Here is a 21686-nt window from a genome sequence, read left to right on the forward strand (position 1 = left end):
ACTGAGGGCAAGTAAGCAGGGGGATTCCCTCCAGCTGTAGGGCGAAGACACATCTAGAGAGAGATTCCAAATGAGCTGAGACGGGGAGACAGCGGTGGACCTGGAGTGACCAGTGTCGGTGTGGTGAGGTAGGGTAGAGGGAACAAGGTTTGGGAGGGAGGAGCCAGGAGGGCTTCTTAGCCGAGCAGAACAAGGGCCACGGTCTCGAGGTGAAGTAGCGGCCAGAGATCCCTTCACTGCATGGGCTGGGGTCCGCGCCGGGAAAGCCTTGCGGCGAGGGGTGGGGCGGAGCTTCTGCGACCCCGCCCCTCACGCAGGTAGCCAATGGGCGCGGCGGCGCCGGATGACGGAGGGAGCCGAAGTGCGAGTGCCGCGGCGGCTGCGGCGGTGGCGGCTGTGGCGGTCCGGACGGCCCAACCCGGGCGTGAGGGTCTTGGTGAGGCAGAGGCGAGGGCGCGGGGGCGCAGAACCGGGGACCCCGGAACCCCGGAGGCGGTGCGGCCTGGCCCCGCCCGCCGAAGGAGCGCGAGCGGCCCGGGGGCGGCGCGATGCCGCTCGCTCAGCTCAAGGAGCCCTGGCCGCTCATGGAGCTGGTACCGCTGGACCCGGAGGTGAGTGAGCGGAGTGGGGGACCGGCGCTGGCGGCTGGCGATCCCGGATCCCCACCGGGGCGGGGCAGCCCGCGGCGCCGCTGCCGTCTGGCGGGCGCCCGGGAGGGCGCGAGTGCCCTCCGATCTCTTGCCCCTTCTTCGGCTCCACCCCCCGCTGCCCCGGGTGTGTATTTGTGAGGGACAGCTCCGCCAAGCGCCGAGAACCCGCTTAGTCCAGGGAGGGGATCCCGTGGGGCACTGAGCTCTGGCCTCCCTCAGATCACACACCTAGGACCCGCGCCGGGAGCTGTCGGGGCTTTCTCCATTAGCGCAGACAGGCAGGGCCGAAGTGCCTGATGTCTGGAATTCTACAAGAGAAAAGGGTCATTAGACCCCCACGTCTTGACGTCTCCCAGCGCCCTGCCCGCAAAGCTTTCCGCTTCTCTGCTGCTGATCCTGGAAGGATTGTCCCTCTTCACCCTTGGCAGTTGTGGAATGTGGGGTGCAACTGCTGGTCTGGGACTGAAACTCCTGGCTTTTTTTACCCTGAGGCTAGGGCCAGAGGATACCTCTGTTCCCTGCCCCAGACTGTGGAGAGAGGGGGAACAAAGCCCTTCGACCTTGTGGAGATTATTCCTGGAGAGGGCAGGATTTTGGTGCCTGCTACCTTCTGGTGCCGCCTCCCATAGGAAGGGCTGGGACCCTGGGTAGTTTGGTTCCTGCCAGTCTGGCCTCTCCCAGAAGCAACTCCTGCCCTCCTCGGAGAATTCTATGATGCCAGGCCCTAAGCATGCTGGAGGCCAGCTCTTCCTGTACCTTTTGACCCTCAGGGTCAAGGTCAAGCCTCTGAACCAGGGCAAGAAAACTTTCTCCTCAGCCTCCTGCTGGGAAGAAGGCAGGTGATACTCCCTTTCCAAAGGGTATGTGGGGAATATGAGGGGAGGGTGTGGAAACCTCAGTGAGCCTGGGAGCCAAGGTGATTTTCTCCTGGCTGGGGTTCCCAGCCTCTGCCTAGGTTCCCTTCTCTTCTCAGGTCCTCTTCTCTGCCTTCTCTTACCTGGGGCAACCACCAAGGGCTCTGTCTCTTAGGATCACAGATTGAGATCAGATTGAGGACCCTTGGTCCCTAGCATCCAAGGTGTGCTGCCCCTTTAAAGGGATGGTCATGGCTGACACTGGCTATTGGAGGGTGGGCGAGGCAGGATTAGGTAACCAACCTGAAGGCGCAATTTGGAGTAAATTGCTCTGGGATCCCTGCCATGGGGTTTTTACAGGCCCTGCATGCTCGTGGAGGTTCTCTCCCGCTGACTCACCCTCCTCTGAGGTGAGAAACTCTGCCCTCTGCAGCCCCTAACCTTGCTTCCCCCTTGCCCCCAGGACTGGGTCACTAGGGCCTGGAGGTGGGGGCAGCTCTGAGGTGGATTACTTTGCCCTGGCTTGTCCCTGCAACATAGGCCTCTCTAGAGGTAGGTAGATTGGGAGAGGCCAGGGAGGAACTTCACCCAAGGACTTACTTTGGAGATAGGCAGACGCCCTGGAGCCTGATTCCCAGTCCAAGGAGCTACTTCCTGCTTCCCTTTAGGGAATCCTGGGGCAGGACCCAGCCTAATCTGGAGGCCAGGTATCAATAGGAAACTCGACTCAGTTTTGTGTACTACTGCATTTAAACTGTGAGAGGAGAAGACTTGCTTAATTCGCAGGATTGGCGGGGGGTTAGGGGGTGGGAGGGGATGATTTCTTCAGGAATTTCACCTTGGAAATGCTCTATGACCCTTAGTCAGTCCTTAGCCTCTCTGGGCCTCTTTTTCTTTAGTGGCCAGGCCTGGGTTCTAGCCTCTGCTTCCTGGACTTGGGAGGGTACACAGCCCTGGGTACTGCTGCCCATTCTCCCCTGCCCCCAACTCCATGGAGGCGCCAGGCAACTGGGTGTTATTGTTTGGGTAACAGGAGCCATGGGGCAGCCAGGGCACAGGTTGGGCTGTTCTCACTGGAGAACAGGGCCTCGCTGTTCTTAGCCCAGGTGACATGTAAGCGATACAGCAGCCTGACCTGCAGGTATAGGCACTGCTGCTGGCTCCTGGCCGGGAAGGAGGCAGACAAGGGGCTGGCGGGGGCATTTGGCAAGAGGCCTGGGATCTGGACTGCCCTGCCCTCCCCATGACGCTGCTGAAAACTGGCTGCTGGGAGGCAGGGCCTGGCTCAGGGTGTGGTCCAGGTGGAGCAAACTCTTTGGAAGTACGGGTGAGGGTTCTTCCTGGGCCTTCCCTGATCTTCCTGAGAGCAGTAACCTTGTCCCCAGGTCCAGCCCTACCAGGTACAGAGCTTTACTATGTGCCATCCACCCTGCTTCACCTGTGTCACCTTATTTAAATAAAATAATTCTCATAACAACTTCTCAAGGTAGGGATTATTACTGCCATTTTCATATGAGACAACTGAACTCAGAGAGAACTGGCCTATGAAGTAATGTCAGAGTCAGTATTAGAACCCAGGTCTCTCCTTTTGGGGGAGGCTTAAGGATGGGGAGGGGTTGGGATCAAACTGGCCTAGGTGGAAGGTACTCCAGGAGAGGCTCCGGATGTTGGCAGACTCTCCTCGTCCCAAAGGGCCCTTGTCCAACCTTTGCTGAGGATGGGTGGTGCCAGCCAGCTCTGGCACCTGGCTCGCAGCCTCCAGCAGCGTGCAGGGCTGCCAGTGCTGGGCTCTGAACCCAGCTCCTGGGGCTGCTTCCTGCCTGCGGGGCACGTGCTGTCTCTGTCCATCTGCTGCCTGGCTGCTCCAGAAACTGCCCTGGGCCTGCTTCTCTTCCCAAAACAGAGCTGCTTGGGTGGGAAGGAAGGATGCCTGTTAGAACTTACCCCTGACTTCTGGGGAAGGGGCACAGTGGTGTTGGGGCCCTGGGCACCTGTCCCAATGAACAGCTTCCCTTTGAAAAATAGGGAAGAGAGTGGGTCTCTATCTTCTAAGAAGCTGAAGGGCCCTTCCTGTACTAGACTCTTAGGTGAGGTCCATCATTCAGTATCCTGCGAGGTCAGCATTGTTGTCCCCTTCCATTCATTCATTCATTCAGCAAAAATTTATTGAGCACTTACCATGTAACAAGTACTATTCCAAACAACAGGATGCAGCTGTGTACAAGACAAACCTGCCTTCATGGTATAGATGAGGAAACTGAGGTTCAGAGACATGATGTGATAAACCCAAGGTCAAAGTGAGCGGTTGGCAGAACTAGAATTAGTGGCTGTGTCTTCATTGCTGCAGAGCTGTGTTCTTTCCTCAATTCAAGCAACAGTCAGGAACTTCACCTTGGAAATGCTCTGTGACCCGAAGGACAAGTGAACCCTGTCTTCCCAGGACCCTGGCTCTGAGGGGGAAGCTCACCTGTGGTCTCTCTTTGTACCCCCAGTCTTTTCTCCAGGGTTGTCATTCCCTACCCATTCCCTACCCCCTCTAGAGACTTTAAAAATCAGGTCTTCCAGGTGTAGGGTTCCATGAGGATGGCACCCAAGGCAGACACCCTGGGACTGGAGGCAGCCACACAGGGCCTGTGGTGTCCCCTGAATCATCCAGGACACTGCTCAGTAAACCCACACCTCTGGGTGCACCCACTGCCTACTCCCCTCCCTCATCAGGGATTTAGGCTTACAACCGTGTGACTTTGCGTTAAGGCCCTATGCGTCCTCCCTGCTAGTTGAGGGACTTCAGGTAAATCCCTTTACTCTTTGAGCCTTGTCTGAAAAATGGGAGTAATAGAGCCTGCTCTGGCCTCCCTGCTCTCTTTGCTGGGTTGAGCTTGAGCTGGATGCCAAGGAGATGATGACAGACAAGCCAAGGCTCCTTCCTGAGCTAACCTGTGAATTCCTCAGTGCTGTGGGACCCACAGGAAGGAGGAAAGGACTTGAGGCTGTGTGGAGAGAAGAGGTTACATTTGAAGAAGACCAGGAGTTTGCCAAGGTGACAAGGCAGGAAGGGTTTTCTTGGTAGAAGGAATGAGCCATCATGATAATGCTTAAGGATGTGAAAAAAGCTGGTCTGTTCAGGGTTTCAGGTCGTTCAGTTTAGCTTAAGAATAGGGCCCAATAATAATAATGGCTATTATTTGTGGGCCGAGTACATGGCTTCTTAGAGCCACCTGATGAGGTACATTAATTTTATCCCATTTCACAGATGAGGACTGAAGTCCTGTGAAATGAAGTAACCTCAGGGTCATGCAGATGGTAGAAGCTAGAATTTGAACACACATTCTTGTGTGTTCTAACCTTAAGAAGGTTAGGTTCCAGAACCCACATTCTTAATCACTTTTGTTGGACAGCTGGAGAGGATGGCCTTGAATGTCATGCTAAGGAGCTGGGACTGTATTCTGCAGGCAGTGGGAAGCGATGGGAGGTTTTGGGATCTGATACAAAGCAGGTTCTCACTAAGTAATGAGTGAGTGACCCAAGTGCAATGATGACAGTTAAGTTTTCGGAAGGACAAGTGTTTGGAATAGGTGAAGGCTGGGGTGGGGGGCTGGTGTGTAGGCTGTTGAGACCATCTGTGGGAATTCTGTCAAGAGTTTAGAATGTTGGATGAAGTGGAGCTCAAACTACAAATGCACCCTGCTTCCCGTCAGGCTCTGATCAACCTGGCCCTTCTCCCCAGGCTGCTGAGAGATGACACGTGTATATATATGTGTGTGGAGGGGCCTGCAGAACGCTGACCCTGGGGAGGATTAGGGGCATTAAAGGGGCTCAGGGGGCAGGATGTCCTGGGAGCAGCGGTGGGGAGCTATTCCAGGGGCAGGAAGATTATGTAATGGGCAGAGCACAGCTGTGCCTGCTGCTGCCAAGCAAAGGCACAGCTGCCCTGTGGACCCAGCCTCTGGCTCCAAAGTCCTGACCTGCCCTAGGCTGGGTCTTCCTAGCTGTTAAGAGCCTCTGTCTGCCTCACCATACGTGTGCTGTGCCAGGAGGGGTGGGGACATCTCCTTTCAGCTCCCCAAGGCCCAGATAAGTTAATGTAGTCACCTTGTATCACATGGGGAAGGGTTGTATCACTGGGTTTTGTATACCCCAGGGTGAATGATGTCCACCTAAATGTGAAGTCTGGGGACTGGAAAAAGCAGGGCTGCCCAGTGATGGGTCCAACTCCTCTGCAGGTTGTTCCCCTGCCTGGGGTGTGGGCTGCTCTTCAGCAGAGCTTTTCTGAGCACCTCTTGGGTGTCAGAGACCAGAATTTGATTCCCCACTTATCAGTTGTGTGACTTGAGATGTCATTACTAGGCCCCTCAGCCTCAGTTTCTTCCTCTGTCATGGGGCTAGGTCCTCCCTCCTAGGTCATGAGGATTTAATGATGCCACAGGTGTGAGGCACTGAGCCCGGCGCCTGGCGTGTGACAGGGGCTCGGAAGAGAGCAGCTGTTAGCACGGAGCCCTAATCTCTACCCTCCCAGGACTCCCTTAATTCGGAAGGGCAAGCCTGTGTGTAAATAGTTCCTGCAATGTGACAAGTGGCACAGTGGAGGAGTGCAGGGGCATAGTGGCCCAGCAGGGATTCCGCTCCGCGGTGCAAGGGCCCCAGAGGAGTCAAGGCCAGAGTAGCCGCTGTCTCTGGGCTGGACACTTACCCGGACTTTGTGTCTTTCCACCCTTGCAACACTTCTGGGAAGTGGCTTTAATTACCCCCATGTTACAGGTCAGGAAACTGAGGCTGCTTTCAGTTGATTAGTTGGCACAAAGTCACACAGTTTTTCTCTGGCAGAGCTGGGAGCCACACATACCCTTTCCTTATTGGGAGGAGGTGACATTTGAACTGTCTTCAAAGATAGTCTTCTTTGCCAGGCAGAGAGCTGAGGGAGGGAATATCGGGAAGTGCATTGCCTAGGTGATGAAAAGCTGGTGCAGGAGGACTTGATACCTGTGCCCTCACTGTGCAAGTGGAGGTGGGAGACCCACCCCGAACTCTTGTCCTGCCTTCATGGCCTCCCTAGTTACTGGGAGCAGCCGAGGATGGGGAGCCTCACAGGGTCTGTCTTTGCTCTGTCCCATGCTGGTAAACTCTTGACAATGTTCCCTAATCTTTCTTCTCTTTTACAGAACGGACAGCCTTCAGGGGAAGAAGCTGGACTTCAGCCATCCAAGGTGAGGACTAGGGCTAGCAGCCTGGGCTAAGGACTGTGTGGGGGCGCTGTTTACATGGCCATGGAGAAGGAAGGAGGCCTGCCCTCATCCCACCTGCATGTGAGGGCCTGGCGCCTCTTGCCCCTTTCCCAGCTCAGCCTTCCTTCCTGGTCCCAGCTCACCCTCAGGGCAACCCTGTGCATGGAGATCACTTGCTCAAACCTTCCTGTTCCTTAGGTGAGAGGACTGCAGCCCGGGCAGGATCAGAAGCAGAATCCATGTTAGAAGTATGGTTACCCATCACCCAAGCGAGGACACTTCCTTTGTTTATTTACTCTTGGTGGCTGGGCTGGCTATAAGGAGAGGGCTGAAGGAGTGATGGGAAAGGCTCAGATCAGCTGGGCCTGACAAGGGCCTGCAATCATTTGGGCATGTGACGCTGGAGGGGACCTGGTGGGCAGGCTCCTACCTCCTAACGTGAGGCTAGTCCCTCACCCCTGCTGTCTCTGCTTCCCCTGGGTTCCTCCCACACTCAATTGTGTGAGGTCACAGAGTTGCTGGCTGTGAAGAGGCTTTGGAAGCCCCCTACGCAGGCAGAATGTGGGTAAAGCAGACCTGGGTTCAAGTCCTGGCTCCACCATCACCATTTTGCCAGAAGTTCTTCTGTCTTCTGAGCCTCAGTTTCCTCACCTGTAAATTGGAGATAATAGTGCCTACTACATATGAGAGATGTGAAAGACATATGAGATAGTAACTGCCTGACACACAATGATTTCAGCACCAGCAGCATGAATACCCCAGTGTCCTGTTCAACTCTGCTTACTACCAGTGGCCACACCCTCTAGGCCTAGGTCAGCCTGGGCACTAGACCTGCCATAAGCTCGACCTTTGAGATAGACCCAGGGCTGGTCCCCATGTTTGTCTTGACTCAGCCTCCCAAAGATAAGGTTGCTGAGGTGCCTGGGGTAGGGCTGGGTGAGAGAAGTAGGCTCCTACCCCCTCTTCTGTTCGTTACTATGGCAACCTTGGGCCACCAGAAGCCAGACAAGTGGTGGGGACTGATCCCCTTGGTTTGCTTGGACCCATGCCTGCAGAATCTCCTACCACAAAGTAGATGCCCCTAGTTGCCTGGTAACAAAATGAAGGGGCTTTAGGTCCCTAATGAAGGACCAGTATGTAAATATCTTGAGCTGAGGTTCTGGGGGTTGCAGCTTTGGGGGAACTGGTAGTAAGTACATTTTCTCATCTCAAGAGCTAGAGGGGCTGGTTGAGAGAGGACAAGAGCTCACCCAGTCAGGTAACCTACATTTGATCTCTCAAGCCTATAACTTCTGCTCTAGAGCAGAAAGTCCTGGGGTGGGGGAGACGAGGCTGGGAATGGATGGGGTGGTAAGAGCCTCAAATGCCACATTAAGGAAGAAAAAGAGCTTAACACATACCTGGCACCACACCAGGAGCTTCCCCTTTAGTTCTCACAATACCCCTAGAGGTAGAAATTATTATTCTCATATTATGAGATGAGAAAATTGAGGCTCAAGGTCACATAGCTGGTGGACAGTGGAGTCAGGGTTTGTTTGACCACAGAGCCCACACTCCTCCCAGCCCAGGGAACACCCAGTGCTGAAGAGGAGGAACATTGGGTCCCTATGACCCCCGAGTTCCACCATTCCTAGGAATTTACTCATCCATCTTCTCTGTTGCCCCAGAACTGCACAGTATCCCCTGTGCTCACTTCTGGGCCCAACACACTAGGGGGCGCTCAGCCTGTGGTGAGGACCTCATCGCTTTGTACAGTGGAATGAGCTGGCAAAGGGCTGGTTTATCTTTTGCTTCCTCAGACTTTCCGTGTACCCTGCTGTGGCACTGGGAACCACAAAATGAAATCAATATCCCCACCCTTAGGGAGCTCCCAAGGAGGCAGGTGGAGACAGGAAAACTGTGGTGGGCCCTGTGATGGGGAAGAATATGACTGTGGGCACATAGAACTTCCATTCTGCGCCAGGCCCCATATTGGGCAGAGAAATACACCACCTTCCAGGTGCCCACACTTCCCTCGGTGGCATGATGACATGAGCATGTCCTGGGGGACCCTACCAGTGGCATGCGAGCTTAAGACCGAATGTGGACGAGAGGGATGGTTACTGCTGTGTGTGGCAGAGGAAGAGACACTGGGATGGGCTGTAGGTCACAAGGCCATCTTCCCTATAGAGCTGGCATTTGTCTGGGCCCTGAAAGGCAGGATTTGGGCAGCGGGAGAGAAAAATGGGTATTCCAGCTGGAGAAGAGGTGGGAGGGGGACTTGGGAGTCAGGCGTTCTGAGTTCAGAATCCTTCCCTTCTTTCCTGTTTACCTCATAACCTTGGGTAAGTGGTTTGCTCCTCTGAAGCTCAGATGCTCCTCCTGTAGGAGAATTGAGTCCATCCTTCAGGGCTACCCGGAGGGAGGCATGGAGGAGGGCATGAGATGCGTATAAGTTAAAGAATCTAACACGGTGTGAGGTACAGTGTTGGTGTTCGACATTTGTTTATTTTATTCATTTCAAGCAGAAAGGGGGATTTGGGATTAGCAGCTGTAGTGTGGCCAGCAGTCTAGGGTGAGAACTCCCTGGATCTTTTCAGCACCTAGGACACACCTGGTGTCCTCAGGCACATTGGGGTTCCATTTACCCTCCCTTCCTTCCTGGGGGTAGACTGGGCACCCCAGGCCCCCTCCCCTGGCTATCTCCGGAGCTGGACCCCTTTGAAGTGCATGTAGGTCTATTTTGAGAGCTGAGCCTCTCCCCCCTCCCCTCCTCTCTTCCTGTTTATGAAACCCTGATCCCTCCCGGATCCCTCTTGCTCCCCTGGCTGGAGCTCAGGCAGGATGTGACTGTGGACTTCAGGGAGCCTAGAGAGCCTTGGGAGCCTCAGGTGTTAGAGGGAACTTCCCTTGGACTGGCTAGGGCGGGCTAGCCCGCCCTCTCAGCACCTGGGACCCTGTGGCTGGGCTGCATCCCTTCTGCCTGCCCAGAGGAGACACTGCAGCAGTAAGACTGCCCACGAATCCAGGGAGAAGTTCTGTTTACTGTGTCCCTTTGCCCCTGTAGCCCATTTTGCTTCTAGAAACATCTCATTTTAACCTCTGTTTTACAGGGGAGGAAGCAGGCTTAGGGAGAGAGTTTGCCTGGGAGCACTCAGATAATGAATGGACAGTTCTTAACTTCCCAGCCTGCCCTCCTGGCCTTAGGCCTCTTGTTCAGCCTGGTCTCTCTACATCTGCTTTCTGTTTGACCAACTCCTGTTCCTCCTCAGGGTCCAGCTGGACTGCCCCATCTCTGGAAGGTACTTGGACCTCACCCTGCGCAGATAGTTACAGCCTCTGGGCACCCACAGCCCCTGACTGTAGCTCTGTCGATGAACAATTGTGTTTTGTTATCATGTATTTATTTTTTGAAGCTACCTGAGGTCAAGACTGGCATCTGCCTTAATGTGTGTGCTTCCTAGTATCTGGCTTCCGGCCTGGGGGACATAGCAGGGGGCCAGTAACTATGAGTGATGTCCAAATGGGACACTGGCTGACTGGCCTTTCAGGGAGGGCAATAATGAAATGCCTAGGAGTGTAGGCTTTGGAAACAAACAGACTTTGATTTTTGCTCTTAGCTCTCCCACCTTCTAGCCTTGCAGCCTTGGATGAGACATTTTATCTCTGAATCTAGTTTCCTTACCTCTAAAATGGGACTAAGACACAGGTCCTGGCAGAATCCACACCAGCAACAGTTGAAGGAAAGAATGGCCTCATGCAATAAATGGCTCGATTTATAGGAGGCACAATTCTCATTGTCACTCCATTCCTGGCCTAGTGCTGAGGCCAGCTCCCCCATCAAGGATGCCTGGAAACTATGGACCTGTCCTCACCTGCCGAGAGGCATGCTGGGAGATGTGTCTGTAGACAGCTGTCCTACTGGAGGGGCAGCACCTGGGAGGCCCTGCAGGTGCTGCCAGCTGGGGAAGGGGCGGTTGCTATTCGTTAGGGCCAGAGATTGGCAGGTGTACTTGGGCTGTTGCTGGTAGAAGGAGGCCCAGGGTGAGAACCCTAGGGACAAGGGATGAGGCAGGGGGCTCTGGTCTTCTCTCCCAGCTGCCGTGTGGGAGGAAGTAAATAAGAGGAAGTATCTGTAGGGGGGAATGGGGCAGGGACCAGGGGATGTGGTCTGGTGCCTGTCCTCACCCTTCTGCCACCCAGAGGCCTCACGGGCCCTGCATATACCCTTCAGTGAAGGCAGCTCTGAGACTGTTTCCTTCTTATTGCCCCTTCCTGTGCCCTGCTAGCCACAGAGAATCTTCTTTGCTTCTCAGGGACTCCAGCATTGAGGGATCCAGGGCTGTCCCATCCCCCAACTCCTGCCTGAAGAAGCTGGGGTGCAATGAGAATTCTCAGTCTGAGAAGGCATCTTTTACAGCCCTGGCAGGCCATCATCAGAGTGTTACTGGAGGCCCTCTGAGGACTGGAAGGGGAAGTCTGTGTGTTCGCGGGGGCGTGTTTCCACATAGGGGATGTGTGTGGAAATGATTTCCGATCATCGGCCTGGTGTATTTGTGTGTGTGTCAGTTCCTGTGGGTATACTGGTGTGAGTGATGCAGCGAGGTCACATGGAAGGGGGCTGGGCCTGGTCAACCCCTCCTGCCCAAGGCTACCTGCTGCTCATCTCAGGCCTCTGTGGCTCCTGGCCAAGGCCTTCAGCCCCCTTGCTCATCCCAGGGCTCTGGACTGTCAGGCTCTTCAGGGCCGGGCTGGGTATAGTGGTGCCTGCTCTATGGGCTGTCACTTTGGGTGGACCTAGCCATGGGACAGTCACTATGGGGTAAGGAGCGCCTACTCTCTGCGCCCAGGGTAGTCAGGGCCCATGGCTTGCTGACTTCCGCTCCTCATTCTCTTAAGGAATGTTTGCAGGAGCTGCATGCCTGCTGTCAGCGCCTCATCAGCTGTGACTCTGTGTTCCAGTCTTCCCTCCTTAGGATCAGAGGAGACAGGACGAGTATATCCCTCCCCCACCCAATAGTCATGGGCTTGGGGTCTGTAGTGTCCCCTCCTCAGCAAGGGAGCCAGACCCATCTTCTGTCCCTCCTCCCTACAGAGGGGGAAGTGAGAAGGAGAGTGTCAGGGACCCTGCCTTGTGGGCTGGGAAGGCTGAAAAAGCAGAAGTAAGGGGAGTAATGGGGCACTCTGGCCACAGACTTGAGCCGTACCATGCAGACCCCGGCAGATTTCCCTAGGGTTGAAAAAGATTCACTCTCCTGTCCCAGAAAGGTGAGCAGAGGGTTGGTCTGCCTCCAGCAGTGTCTGTCACCATGACTGCGCAAGGAATGGCTTTGGGGGTAGCTCTGTCTCCTGGGGTTTCTGGGTGACTGACTCTGTCCCTAGGGAGTGTTCTCAGTCACAGACAGATAGGCGAGTGGAAGCTCAGACCTCAGGGTGGGGTGGGCAGGGGTTGCTGTGTGGCTTTCTGCCTGTCCCACCACTGTGTTGGCACTTCAGCACCTGTGACTTTCTGTTACACACAGAGCTGATTAGCTTGTAGCTTTTTGTGGCTGCAGCTTTTGTGGCTATTCAGGGTACCCTGAAGATGGGGCTATGTCTCTAAGGGTCAAGACGTGGAATGGCAAGTCCCCAGACTGACCGTAGTACTGAGGGAGGGAGGGGGCAGGCTTGGGTGGGTGACTTACCTACCCACCCTTTCCTGGCACTTGAGGCCTGCCAACCGCAGGCCCGGCAATAACCAGGGGAAGGACTTGGGTTCTGCCACCCCTTCACTTTGAGCCTGGGTGAGTCACTGTCCTCGGCCTCAGTTTTCTGTTCCTGAAATGGGCATAACAGTCTTTGGGATATTTAGATCAGAGTCAAAGTCATCAGATTGCACTTAGATGTCCCTCTTGCCTACTCTTCTATTCCTGGGCTCCCCTCCGAAGTGGAGGACCTTAGGGATGGGTCTGCCACAAATGCTGCACTATTCTCCCAAGTGCTAGGGGTTTGCAGGTGACATCCTTTCACCTCTTTTCCCACGGGGACCAGCAAGAACTAGAACTCTGCCTTTGAGCCCAGGGTCTGACCTCCTGGGTATCTGTGTGTCTTTCCTGCCTGTGTGTCTGCTCTGTGTACCTGTCCATCTACTTGGGCCTCACTGACTGGCTGTCTCTGTGTGCCGCCCACCTGCCTCTGTCGTTGGGCTCCTGTCTGTTACTGCTTGATGAAGGCCTGTCTTCCCCTGTTGGGTATATGTCATGTGTAAGGTGTCTGTTGGTTCACGTCCCCTTCTGTTTCCACCTGTTGAGTACATGTCCCCATCTGTCTCCACCTGTTGGATGTAAGTCCCCATCTGCCTCTGCCTGTTGGGCCCCCATCTGCCTACGCCCGTTGGGTTCATGTCACCTCCTGTGTCTGCTGTTTGGATGCATGTCCCCATCTATCGTTGCCTGTTGAATGTGTCCCCATCTGCCTCTGCATGTTAGGTATGAGTCTCTGTCCACCTCTACCTATTATGTAGGAGTCCTCTCCTGCCTCTGCTTGTTGGATATGTGTTCTTCTTACTTCTGCCTTTTGGGTCTGTGTCTCTATCCATCCCTGTCCATTGGGCATGTGCATCCTCCCGTCTCTACCTGTTGGATGCCCACATACATAAGTTTTCACCTGTTGGGTGCCTGCCTCTACATGCTGGATGTCCCTGTTTATCTGCCTCTACATGTTGGGTGCCTGCCTCTGCCTGTTGGGTGTCCCCCTTTATCTGTTTCTACATGTTAGGTGCCTGCCTCTGCCTGTTGGGTGTCCCTCTTTATCTGTTTCTACATGTTGGGTGCCTATCTCTGCCTGTTGGGTACCTATCTTCTCCTCAGCAGCTGAGTTGGCATGGGGCTTTCCCTTTGTAAGCCCATAGGGAGGATGGGGGTGGAGGGCCAGAGGGCAGACCTCAGGCGATGGGGAGGGGGGAGGAGAGAGGAAGGGAGCATAGTGAGGGTGTAGGCCTGGAGCTAGGAAACCACAAGCCCCGAGTGATTGGCGGCCAGGGCCCAGCCCCCGCCCTCAACCTGCACATCCGCCCTGGGCCTGGCCACCTCTGAGGCAGCCCCAGGGCTGTCTGCTCCTGCCATGGTGCCTTGGCCCTGCCGGGCGGATGGAGCAGGATCCCAAGCCGCCCCGTCTGCGGCTCTGGGCCCTGCTCCCCTGGCTGCCCAGGAAGCAGCGGCCCAGGATCAGCCAGATCCCTCTGCCTGCCCCCGGCCCTGGCTCTGGCCCCAGGCGGGACTCGGTGAGTGTGCCCAGATGAGTTGGCCTGGCCGTGGCCCTTGGAGCAGGTGCCTGGGCAGCCAGTTTGGCTTTAGCTGGCTTTGGGCTCTCCTAGCCCAGGCCTGGGCCCTGCTGGGTGACTGGACTCTGCCCAGACTTGTTTCCTGGGGAAGTGAGGCAATTCAGGGCACTGGGATAATACCAACAGATTGCAGGGAGGGCAGAGGGGTCCTAGAACAACTGTGATGTGGTAAGGGGTTTCTAGTAGATGTGTATGAATGAGTTTTTGCGGGGCGGGGCATTGAGTCTTTGGCCTTTGCTCCTGGCCATCCTAGACTGGCACTTACTCAGTTGGTGGGAGAGTCTCAGGTGACTTGTGGGTCTCTATGCATCTCAGCCCTGTCCTTTGGCCAGAGGGATCCTGTCATCCGTCCTGTCCAGTAACAAAAGCCCAGCTCTGCTTCCCCAGTATGTGAAGAAGCCCTACTTCCTATTGTGGCAAAACCAAAACCTTTACAGCAGGGGGAGGGGAGGACCTGAGGCAGGTCTCTGGGCCTAAGACAGAGCCTGCGGTTGGCTCAGCCTGGCCAGCCTGGCTGTGCCTGCACATCGCCCTGGACCCGAATAGGCCAGAGCAATAGGAACAGTGCCTCACCTGACCTGGCACCTCGATAGTTTGAGCCTCCCTAGCCTTTGAAGCCTTTTGGTATTGATGAACTTAGAGGCTGCCCCTCTCAGAGCAGCTGTATGGTTGGGCCTGCAGGGCCCTGTCTGCTGATGTCTGGTAGGAGTGGACTTGGAAGGGGGGACATGCTCCACGCTGACCCGGATGGGGCTCACCATGCTCACCAGCTCTATCCCTCCATCAGGATGAGGGTGTCCTCAAGGAGATCTCCATCACGCATCATGTCAAGGCTGGCTCTGAGAAGGCTGATCCATCCCATTTTGAGCTGCTCAAGGTGCTGGGCCAGGGATCCTTTGGCAAAGTGAGTCCTGAGCCCACAGCTGGGAGGGCAGCACTGGTCACGTCAGAGGTGGGGTTGAAGGGGCACCTTGGGGCTCAAAGGATCAGAGGACAAGGGTTGATGGGCCTGAGGGTAGGACAAGAGATCACCTTAGTACCCAGGGAGGACAAAAGGTCAACGTGAGGCTCAGGGAAATTAGAGGTCATCCTGGGATCTCAAGGATGGCAGCTGACGGGCTCAGCCCCCGCCCCAGCTTCTCCTCAGCTTTTCCCCCAACTGCCTTCCCAGGTCTTTCTGGTGCGGAAGGTGACACGACCTGACAGTGGGCACCTGTATGCCATGAAGGTACTGAAAAAGGCAACACTGAAAGGTGAGTGGAGGGCACTTCCGCATGCAGAGCACAGGCTGGGCACAGGATCAAGAGAGACAGCCCAGCTCTCCAGGGCCTTGTGTCTGACGGAAGAGATAGATCAAGCTCTAGGAGCTCCTGGTCTGGAGGTGGAGAAGCAGGCCTGTTCTCAGCCACCCCTTACCTTGCATCCCACCTTATCGCAAAGACAGGATCCATTCAGAAGAAAAGACTTCCAGGGTTAACTGCATCCCCACCCGCACCCCGCACACCAAGGGCCAGTGACCATAGCTGGAGGGGCATGTCTGGAAGGAGGCAGGTGGGGAAGGCACTGTGTCTGTGGCGGGGGCCATCGGCATCAGGTTCCTTGGGCAGAGGCCTGCAGTCAGCATAGTGCCTCATGATGTTGGAAGAGTCTGAGGGAGACCTCTCAGGGTAGAGAAGGACATGAGACAGCTGGGCAGGTAGGAGAGGGTGAGTCAAAGCAGGGCCACAGAGGTGGATGGCAGAGAAGTTCAGGAGGGAGCCCAAGCCCAGGTCTAGAATTCCAGGCCTTAGGAAGGGCATGGGGGTAGTTGGTAGTGGGCTTTGGGCTGGGCAGTGACTCTGACTGGCCTGGGAGCCAGTGTGGCTACTGACCAGGTGGAGTGGGCCTGGGCTGGGATGAGGTGGGGAAAATTGGAAATGTTGGCCTTAGGGATGTTTCAGGTCCATTCTTCTGAATGGACCCTGTCTTCGTGATAAGGTGGGGTGCAGGGTAAGGGGTGGCTGAGAATAGGCCCACAAAGGGCTGTCAGTGGGATAATGTAGCTTTGATGCCCCAAGGCCAGCCTGCTAGGAGTGGGAGTCATTCCCCAGGAGTGATGATCGGAGCCACAGGGAAGAGAAAGATGAGAAAACTTGGTGCCTACTTTGGAGGGCTCCCAGGCTGGGACTGGAGAGGCTGAGCAGACCCCGCAGTGCAGTGCAGTTGGCGCTGTGACTGGGGAGCCTAGGGGCAGAGAGTGTGCAGACTCCCAGGGGATAGGCTCACATAAAGAGTAGCCAGTCAAGTTATGCCTTGCAGGATGAATTGGGAGTTCTCCAGACTAACAGTGAGAAAGGAAGGGTACGCCAGGAAGGAGCAATTGTTTGCCTGAGCAGAATTGTAGGGGTGGTTTGAAAATGTAAGGCATACAGTATTTGGGAAACAGTGACTGGAGCAGTTAACTCCATCATGGTCCCTGCCATATCTGGTGAGGAAAATAAAAATATTAAAATAGAGGGGGAAGCAGAGCACTGTAGGGGAGAGGGCCCCTAGGGGTTAAGGAAGACTTCCTAGACGAGGTGAGGCTTAAACTAAGTTAAAGAAGGAACTGCTGGTCATCAGAATTGCCTAGGGACTTCTATTCTTTTTTAAAAATAATTATTTATTTATTTTTAGAGAGAGGGGCAGGGAGGGTGAAACAGAGGGAGAGAAACATCAATGTGAGAAACATCATTTGGTGGTCTCTTGTACACACCTTGAGCAGGGACTGAACCTGCAACCCAGGCATGTGCCCTGACTGGGAATTGAACCAGAGACCTTTTGATTTGCAGGGTGATGCTCCAACCAGCTGAGCAACACCAGTCAGGACGGGACTTTTACTCTTTAAAAAAAAAGTGTGTGTTGTGGCGGGAGGGTGGTCTCTGCTCTGACCTGTGAATCTGAATTTGAAGCCCCAGGGATCTGCCTTTATAAGTAGCTCCCTAAGTGACTGTTCTCACCAGCCTCCAGACTGGATTTGGGGATTTTTATGCCAGATGGAGAGAGGTCTGGTGAAGGCATCCTGGGGGAGCCCTAGGGGCAAAGGCTGAGGGCACACAGAAGAACGGGCTGCTCAGACTGACTGGCCTGAATGGCCCTTGATGGGACATGGTGGGAGATGGGGCCAGAGGGATGGGCAGTGCCATGAAGTGTGAGCCCTGGGCACTGTCATGAAGTGTGAGGAGCAGATGGAATAGGGAACTCTTCTTAGCCAGGACTTGAGAGTGACTAGACTCTTGACGACCCCCTTTCTCCTCTGTCTAGTGCGTGACCGCGTTCGCACCAAGATGGAGAGAGACATCCTGGCTGATGTAAACCACCCATTTGTGGTGAAGCTGCACTATGGTGAGACTGCAGACCCTACCTGAGTTACCACCCTACCTGCCAGCCTTTGCCCTTGCCTATGGGCTGCTACCTTTCCTGTACGTTGCCCACCTGGCAATCCAAGGGAGCTGGAGACAGAGGGTCAGGGACCAGCTGACTCCACCATTGCCTTTTCCCCTTTCCTCAGCCTTCCAGACCGAGGGCAAGCTCTACCTTATTCTGGACTTTCTACGTGGCGGGGACCTCTTCACAAGGCTCTCCAAAGAGGTGAGCTGGCACCCTACCACCAGAGAGCGCAGGATGGAGTTGGAAGGACAAGTCCTCCCATCCCTGGGCCTTGTGAAGGACATGTCCACTGTGGCCTGGACCTGGAACCACGTAGGCCGGTGTAGCAGTCCCTGACTCAGGAACCTACCCTGGGACAGAGTTCATACTCTCAAAGCCTCTGAGAGTTTCCTTCAAGATAGGTTGAAGAGGATCAGGTCTTGGATCTGATGCCACTGTGATGATGGAGCTAAGGGTGGCTATCATCTCTCAACCTCCATTCTTCCAGGGCTGCTTTGGGCAGGGCCATGAGGATGGGGAGAAGTCCAAATACACCCAGAAAGCTAGATACTTTAATGTTATATCCCATGTGTTAACCAAAAGGATTTTAACTGACCTAAAAGAATTTGAGCCACATATAAAAGTGGGACCATTAATACAATTCAAAATTTAGAAGGGAACCAAACTTTAAAAAAAAATTTTTTTTAATGTTACTTTAATATTTGAATATGTAAACCATTTATGTGATTGAAAAAGATCATTGAGATGTCTTCAGCGCACCCCAGCCCCCTCTACCCCCACATAGGTAAACATTTTTATTGGTTTCTTGTTTAAGCTTCCCATGTCTCTTTGGAACTATACACCACTCTGATAATATGTTCTGAATCCCAACCCCCACATTTTTTAAAAAAGATATTATTTATTTATTTTTAGAGAAAGTGGAAGGGAGGGAAAATGAGAGGGAAAGAAACATTGATGTGCAAGAGATACATCAATTGGTTGCCTCTCATGTGCCCCCAACTGGGCACCTGGCCTGCAACCCAGGCATGTGGCAATTGAACCAGTGACCTTTCAGTTCACAGGCCAGGACTCAGTCTACAGAGCCACACCAGCCAGGGCCCAGCCCTCACATTTTTACATAAAAGTACTATTCTGTGATACTGTTCTATACCTTGCTTTTTTTCAAGGCAGTGTATCTGAGACATCTATCCATATCAGAACATGGGGAAATTTCTTTCTGTAGTTTATGGCTGCCCAGCACTCCGTCATGCAGGGAGAGGCAGATATTTCCATCTTCTGCTCCTCGATCATTGGGGTGTTTTCCAACCTTTAGCTATTTCCAAAAAATGCCACAATGAGTGACATGTATATTAGTCATTTCACACCTCAAACCCTTTTATAAAGAGTGAGGTGGATGGCACTGGAGTCTCTAAAGGTCCTCCTCAAGTTGGACTTTGAGGATTAGGAAGCTGCTGACTGCCCAAGCCCAGCTCCTGAAGAAGAGGCAATCCCAGCTGAAGCCTCTGCCCATCTGTTGTAGGTTATGTTCACGGAGGAGGATGTGAAATTTTACTTGGCTGAGCTGGCTTTGGGCCTGGACCACCTGCATAGCCTGGGCATCATTTACAGAGACCTCAAGCCTGAGAAGTGAGTGAAGGTCCAGCCTCACCCCGGCCTCCCTGGGGAGTGCAGAGGCAGGCCCTGGGGCCTCTTCTAGGACAGGGTTGCCCCAGTGGGGGTGGTTGTGACTTTCCCCAAGAAAATCTCTCTCTCTTGGGCTGCCCCATGAATGGGTGGGTGCAGTGCAGTGGCGGCAGCAGGCTCACCTTGGGGGGCCGCCTAGTTACCCGTGTGACCATTACCAAGGGCCAGGTACCTCCATGAAGGTGCATTGCCTCCATTTTTTCTAATTTGGTATGACATCTGAGGTGCTACCATTAAAGGTTATTCTTTGATATGGCCCCTTTAGAATTTTCCTTAACATCAAAATATCCTTAAATGGTAACTTGGGAGGCAGGGACAGGTGCTAAGTTGGAATGAGATCTAGCTTTAGAGTTAGACTTGAATTCAAACCTTGTCTCCACCACCTACTAGTTCTGTGACCAATGGGAGTTCCTTAACCTCCTTGAGACTTAATGTCCCCATTGTTAAAATAGGGCTATAAAATAGTACCTACCTCACATGGTATTTCAAGGATTAGCAAAGAAGGTAGCCGATAGACCTGTATGGCACTGCCACCACCCTGCTTCACCCACCCATTCATTAGATGCATCTGGGTGGATGACCTCTGGGCTGGGCCAACCCCCACGGCCCCCATGGTGTCACTAAAACTGATCAAGGAGCCACAGCTGAGGGGCCCTGACTCCCCTCTCTCCATTACAGTATCCTTCTGGATGAGGAGGGCCACATCAAACTCACTGGTGAGTAGAGGGCACCTGCTCCCTCAGGTCCCAGGAGAGGGCAGAATGGGCTCTTGATGGGTCTGAGCTGAGTGCTAAGGGATCTGTTCCTGAGAGGCTATGCCAGACACTCAGAAGTGGTCAAAAGCCCAGGCCCCAGACTTGGAATAGCCTGGGTTTGAACCCCAGCTTCCTAGTGTGTAACCTTGTGCAAGTTACCTAGCCTCTCCAGGCCTCAACTTACTCCTGAATGTCCTGGGGGTGATGCCCTCAGGCTTCTGGGCAGGGTGGCTGGCTGTGCAGGGGGTGGTGGCAAAGAAGGCAGGGGTTCCTGAAGGTATGTCCTCTTCTCTTTGCCACAGACTTTGGCCTGAGCAAGGAGGCCATTGACCATGAGAAGAAGGCCTATTCCTTCTGTGGGACAGTGGAATACATGGCCCCTGAGGTCGTCAACCGCCAGGGCCACACCCACAGTGCAGATTGGTGGTCCTATGGGGTGTTGATGGTGAGTGCCCAGGCAGGGACAAGGTATTCAGCCCAGGCCTTGGGCCTCAGTTTCCTCATCTGTATAGGCAGGGGACTGATGGTCTCTAAGGCTCTCTTGTCCCCTCATAGCCAAGCTGGCCTCACACTCCACCCAGCTGCAGTTTCCTTCCTTGGAAGAATTCCAGGCTTGTCCCCAACTGGGGTGCTTCTAGCCTGTGACTGGGCCCCTCCCCAGCTTTAGGCCCTTATTACTTACTGCTCCTGGTGTTCTAACAGAGGGGAGAGGGACAGGCATAATTCTTGATTCAGGTGAACCTCCAACAGGTTAGCAAAAGTCCTGAGAGTGGAGCTGAGTGGCCTGGGTGGGAGGAGGTGGGGGGCATAGAAGATGGGGACCAGAGCCTGATAGACCCTTGTCTTTTGCAGTTTGAGATGCTGACAGGCTCCCTGCCCTTCCAGGGGAAGGACCGAAAGGAGACCATGACACTGATTCTGAAGTAAGCACTAGCTCCTCTCTCACACCTCAGGGTCCCCTCATGGCTGGCCCTAGTTTAGTGGCCAGAATAATAACCTATACTTGCCTCAGATTCCCCCATTAATGAGACACTCCTCTGGGCGAAGCATTATGCTTTCTAGAGCCCCTTGTTCATCCATCAGGGCCTGTGACTGGGGCTGGGGGTTGGGGGCGGTATCCCAGAAGTCTTTGGGAGGTGAGATAGTGGATAGCTCGTCTGAACTGAGCTGGAGCCTAAACCTGGACAGAAGAGGAAGGGGAGACGGGGTCTCAGCAGAGCTTGGCCCTGATGAGACCTGGGGGCTATTTCAGGGCAAAGCTAGGCATGCCCCAGTTTCTGAGCACAGAAGCCCAGAGCCTCCTGCGGGCCCTGTTCAAGCGGAATCCTGCAAACCGGCTCGGTAAGCAACCCCAGCTTGGGAGGGGAGCGGGATACAGCTGCAGCCCAGGCCACGGGGCCACATCTGGGGCTGAAAGGGACCGTTGTCCTTTGTGTGGGCAGACAATGCCGCTGGCCATCCTGCTTTCTGGCTCCATGTGTGGTGTTTGGGGCAGTGGGGTGACCTGTGTGTAGGGGGAGAGGCAGGAACTGAGTCATCCCCACTTCCCCTAGGGACAAGGACAGAGGCCCCCACATAGCTCCTCCACCAAGACTGCTGGCACAAGAGGAAGAGTATGAGCTCAGGCGTCAGAAGGCTCAGGTCCCAATCCCAGCCCTGTGTCAGGTCCCCGCACTGCCTGGCATGCAGTAGTCCCTCCATAAATATTTGTTGAATGAATGAGTGCCATTTATTAACTAAGTGACCCAAGGCAGTTGACTTCACCTCCTGGTGCTCCAGGTCCTCATCTTCGTGGGATAGGATGATGTCAAGCT

The 21686-nt window shown here is 54.4% G+C and overlaps 1 protein-coding gene across 5 annotated transcripts in view; it reads left to right on the plus strand.

The window, feature by feature from the left end:
- The first annotated feature begins 380 nt into the window (after positions 1-380).
- RPS6KA1 (ribosomal protein S6 kinase A1) overlaps positions 381-21686 on the plus strand; it is a 36904-nt gene continuing 15598 nt past the window's right edge. Inside the window, exons 1-11 of one of the 5 annotated variants that reach the window (XM_054571785.1) lie at positions 381-611; positions 6664-6708; positions 14814-14930; positions 15198-15279; positions 17309-17389; positions 17556-17635; positions 18954-19060; positions 19796-19833; positions 20175-20317; positions 20725-20795; positions 21125-21213. In XM_054571785.1, coding sequence (XP_054427760.1) covers positions 549-611; positions 6664-6708; positions 14814-14930; positions 15198-15279; positions 17309-17389; positions 17556-17635; positions 18954-19060; positions 19796-19833; positions 20175-20317; positions 20725-20795; positions 21125-21213 — 916 coding nt within the window. In that variant the 5' untranslated portion in view covers positions 381-548. Of the gene's footprint in view, positions 612-6663; positions 6709-11875; positions 11974-13676; positions 13967-14813; positions 14931-15197; positions 15280-17308; positions 17467-17555; positions 17636-18953; positions 19061-19795; positions 19834-20174; positions 20318-20724; positions 20796-21124; positions 21214-21686 lie in introns of those variants that run through there. The other 4 variants (XM_054571787.1, XM_054571786.1, XM_054571789.1 and 1 more) reach the window with 4 other exon arrangements.

Source organism: Pteronotus mesoamericanus, unplaced genomic scaffold, assembly GCF_021234165.1.
Source record: "Pteronotus mesoamericanus isolate MK-2021 breed Mesoamerican mustached bat unplaced genomic scaffold, CSHL_Meso_final contig_221, whole genome shotgun sequence".
NCBI lineage: Eukaryota > Metazoa > Chordata > Mammalia > Chiroptera > Mormoopidae > Pteronotus > Pteronotus mesoamericanus.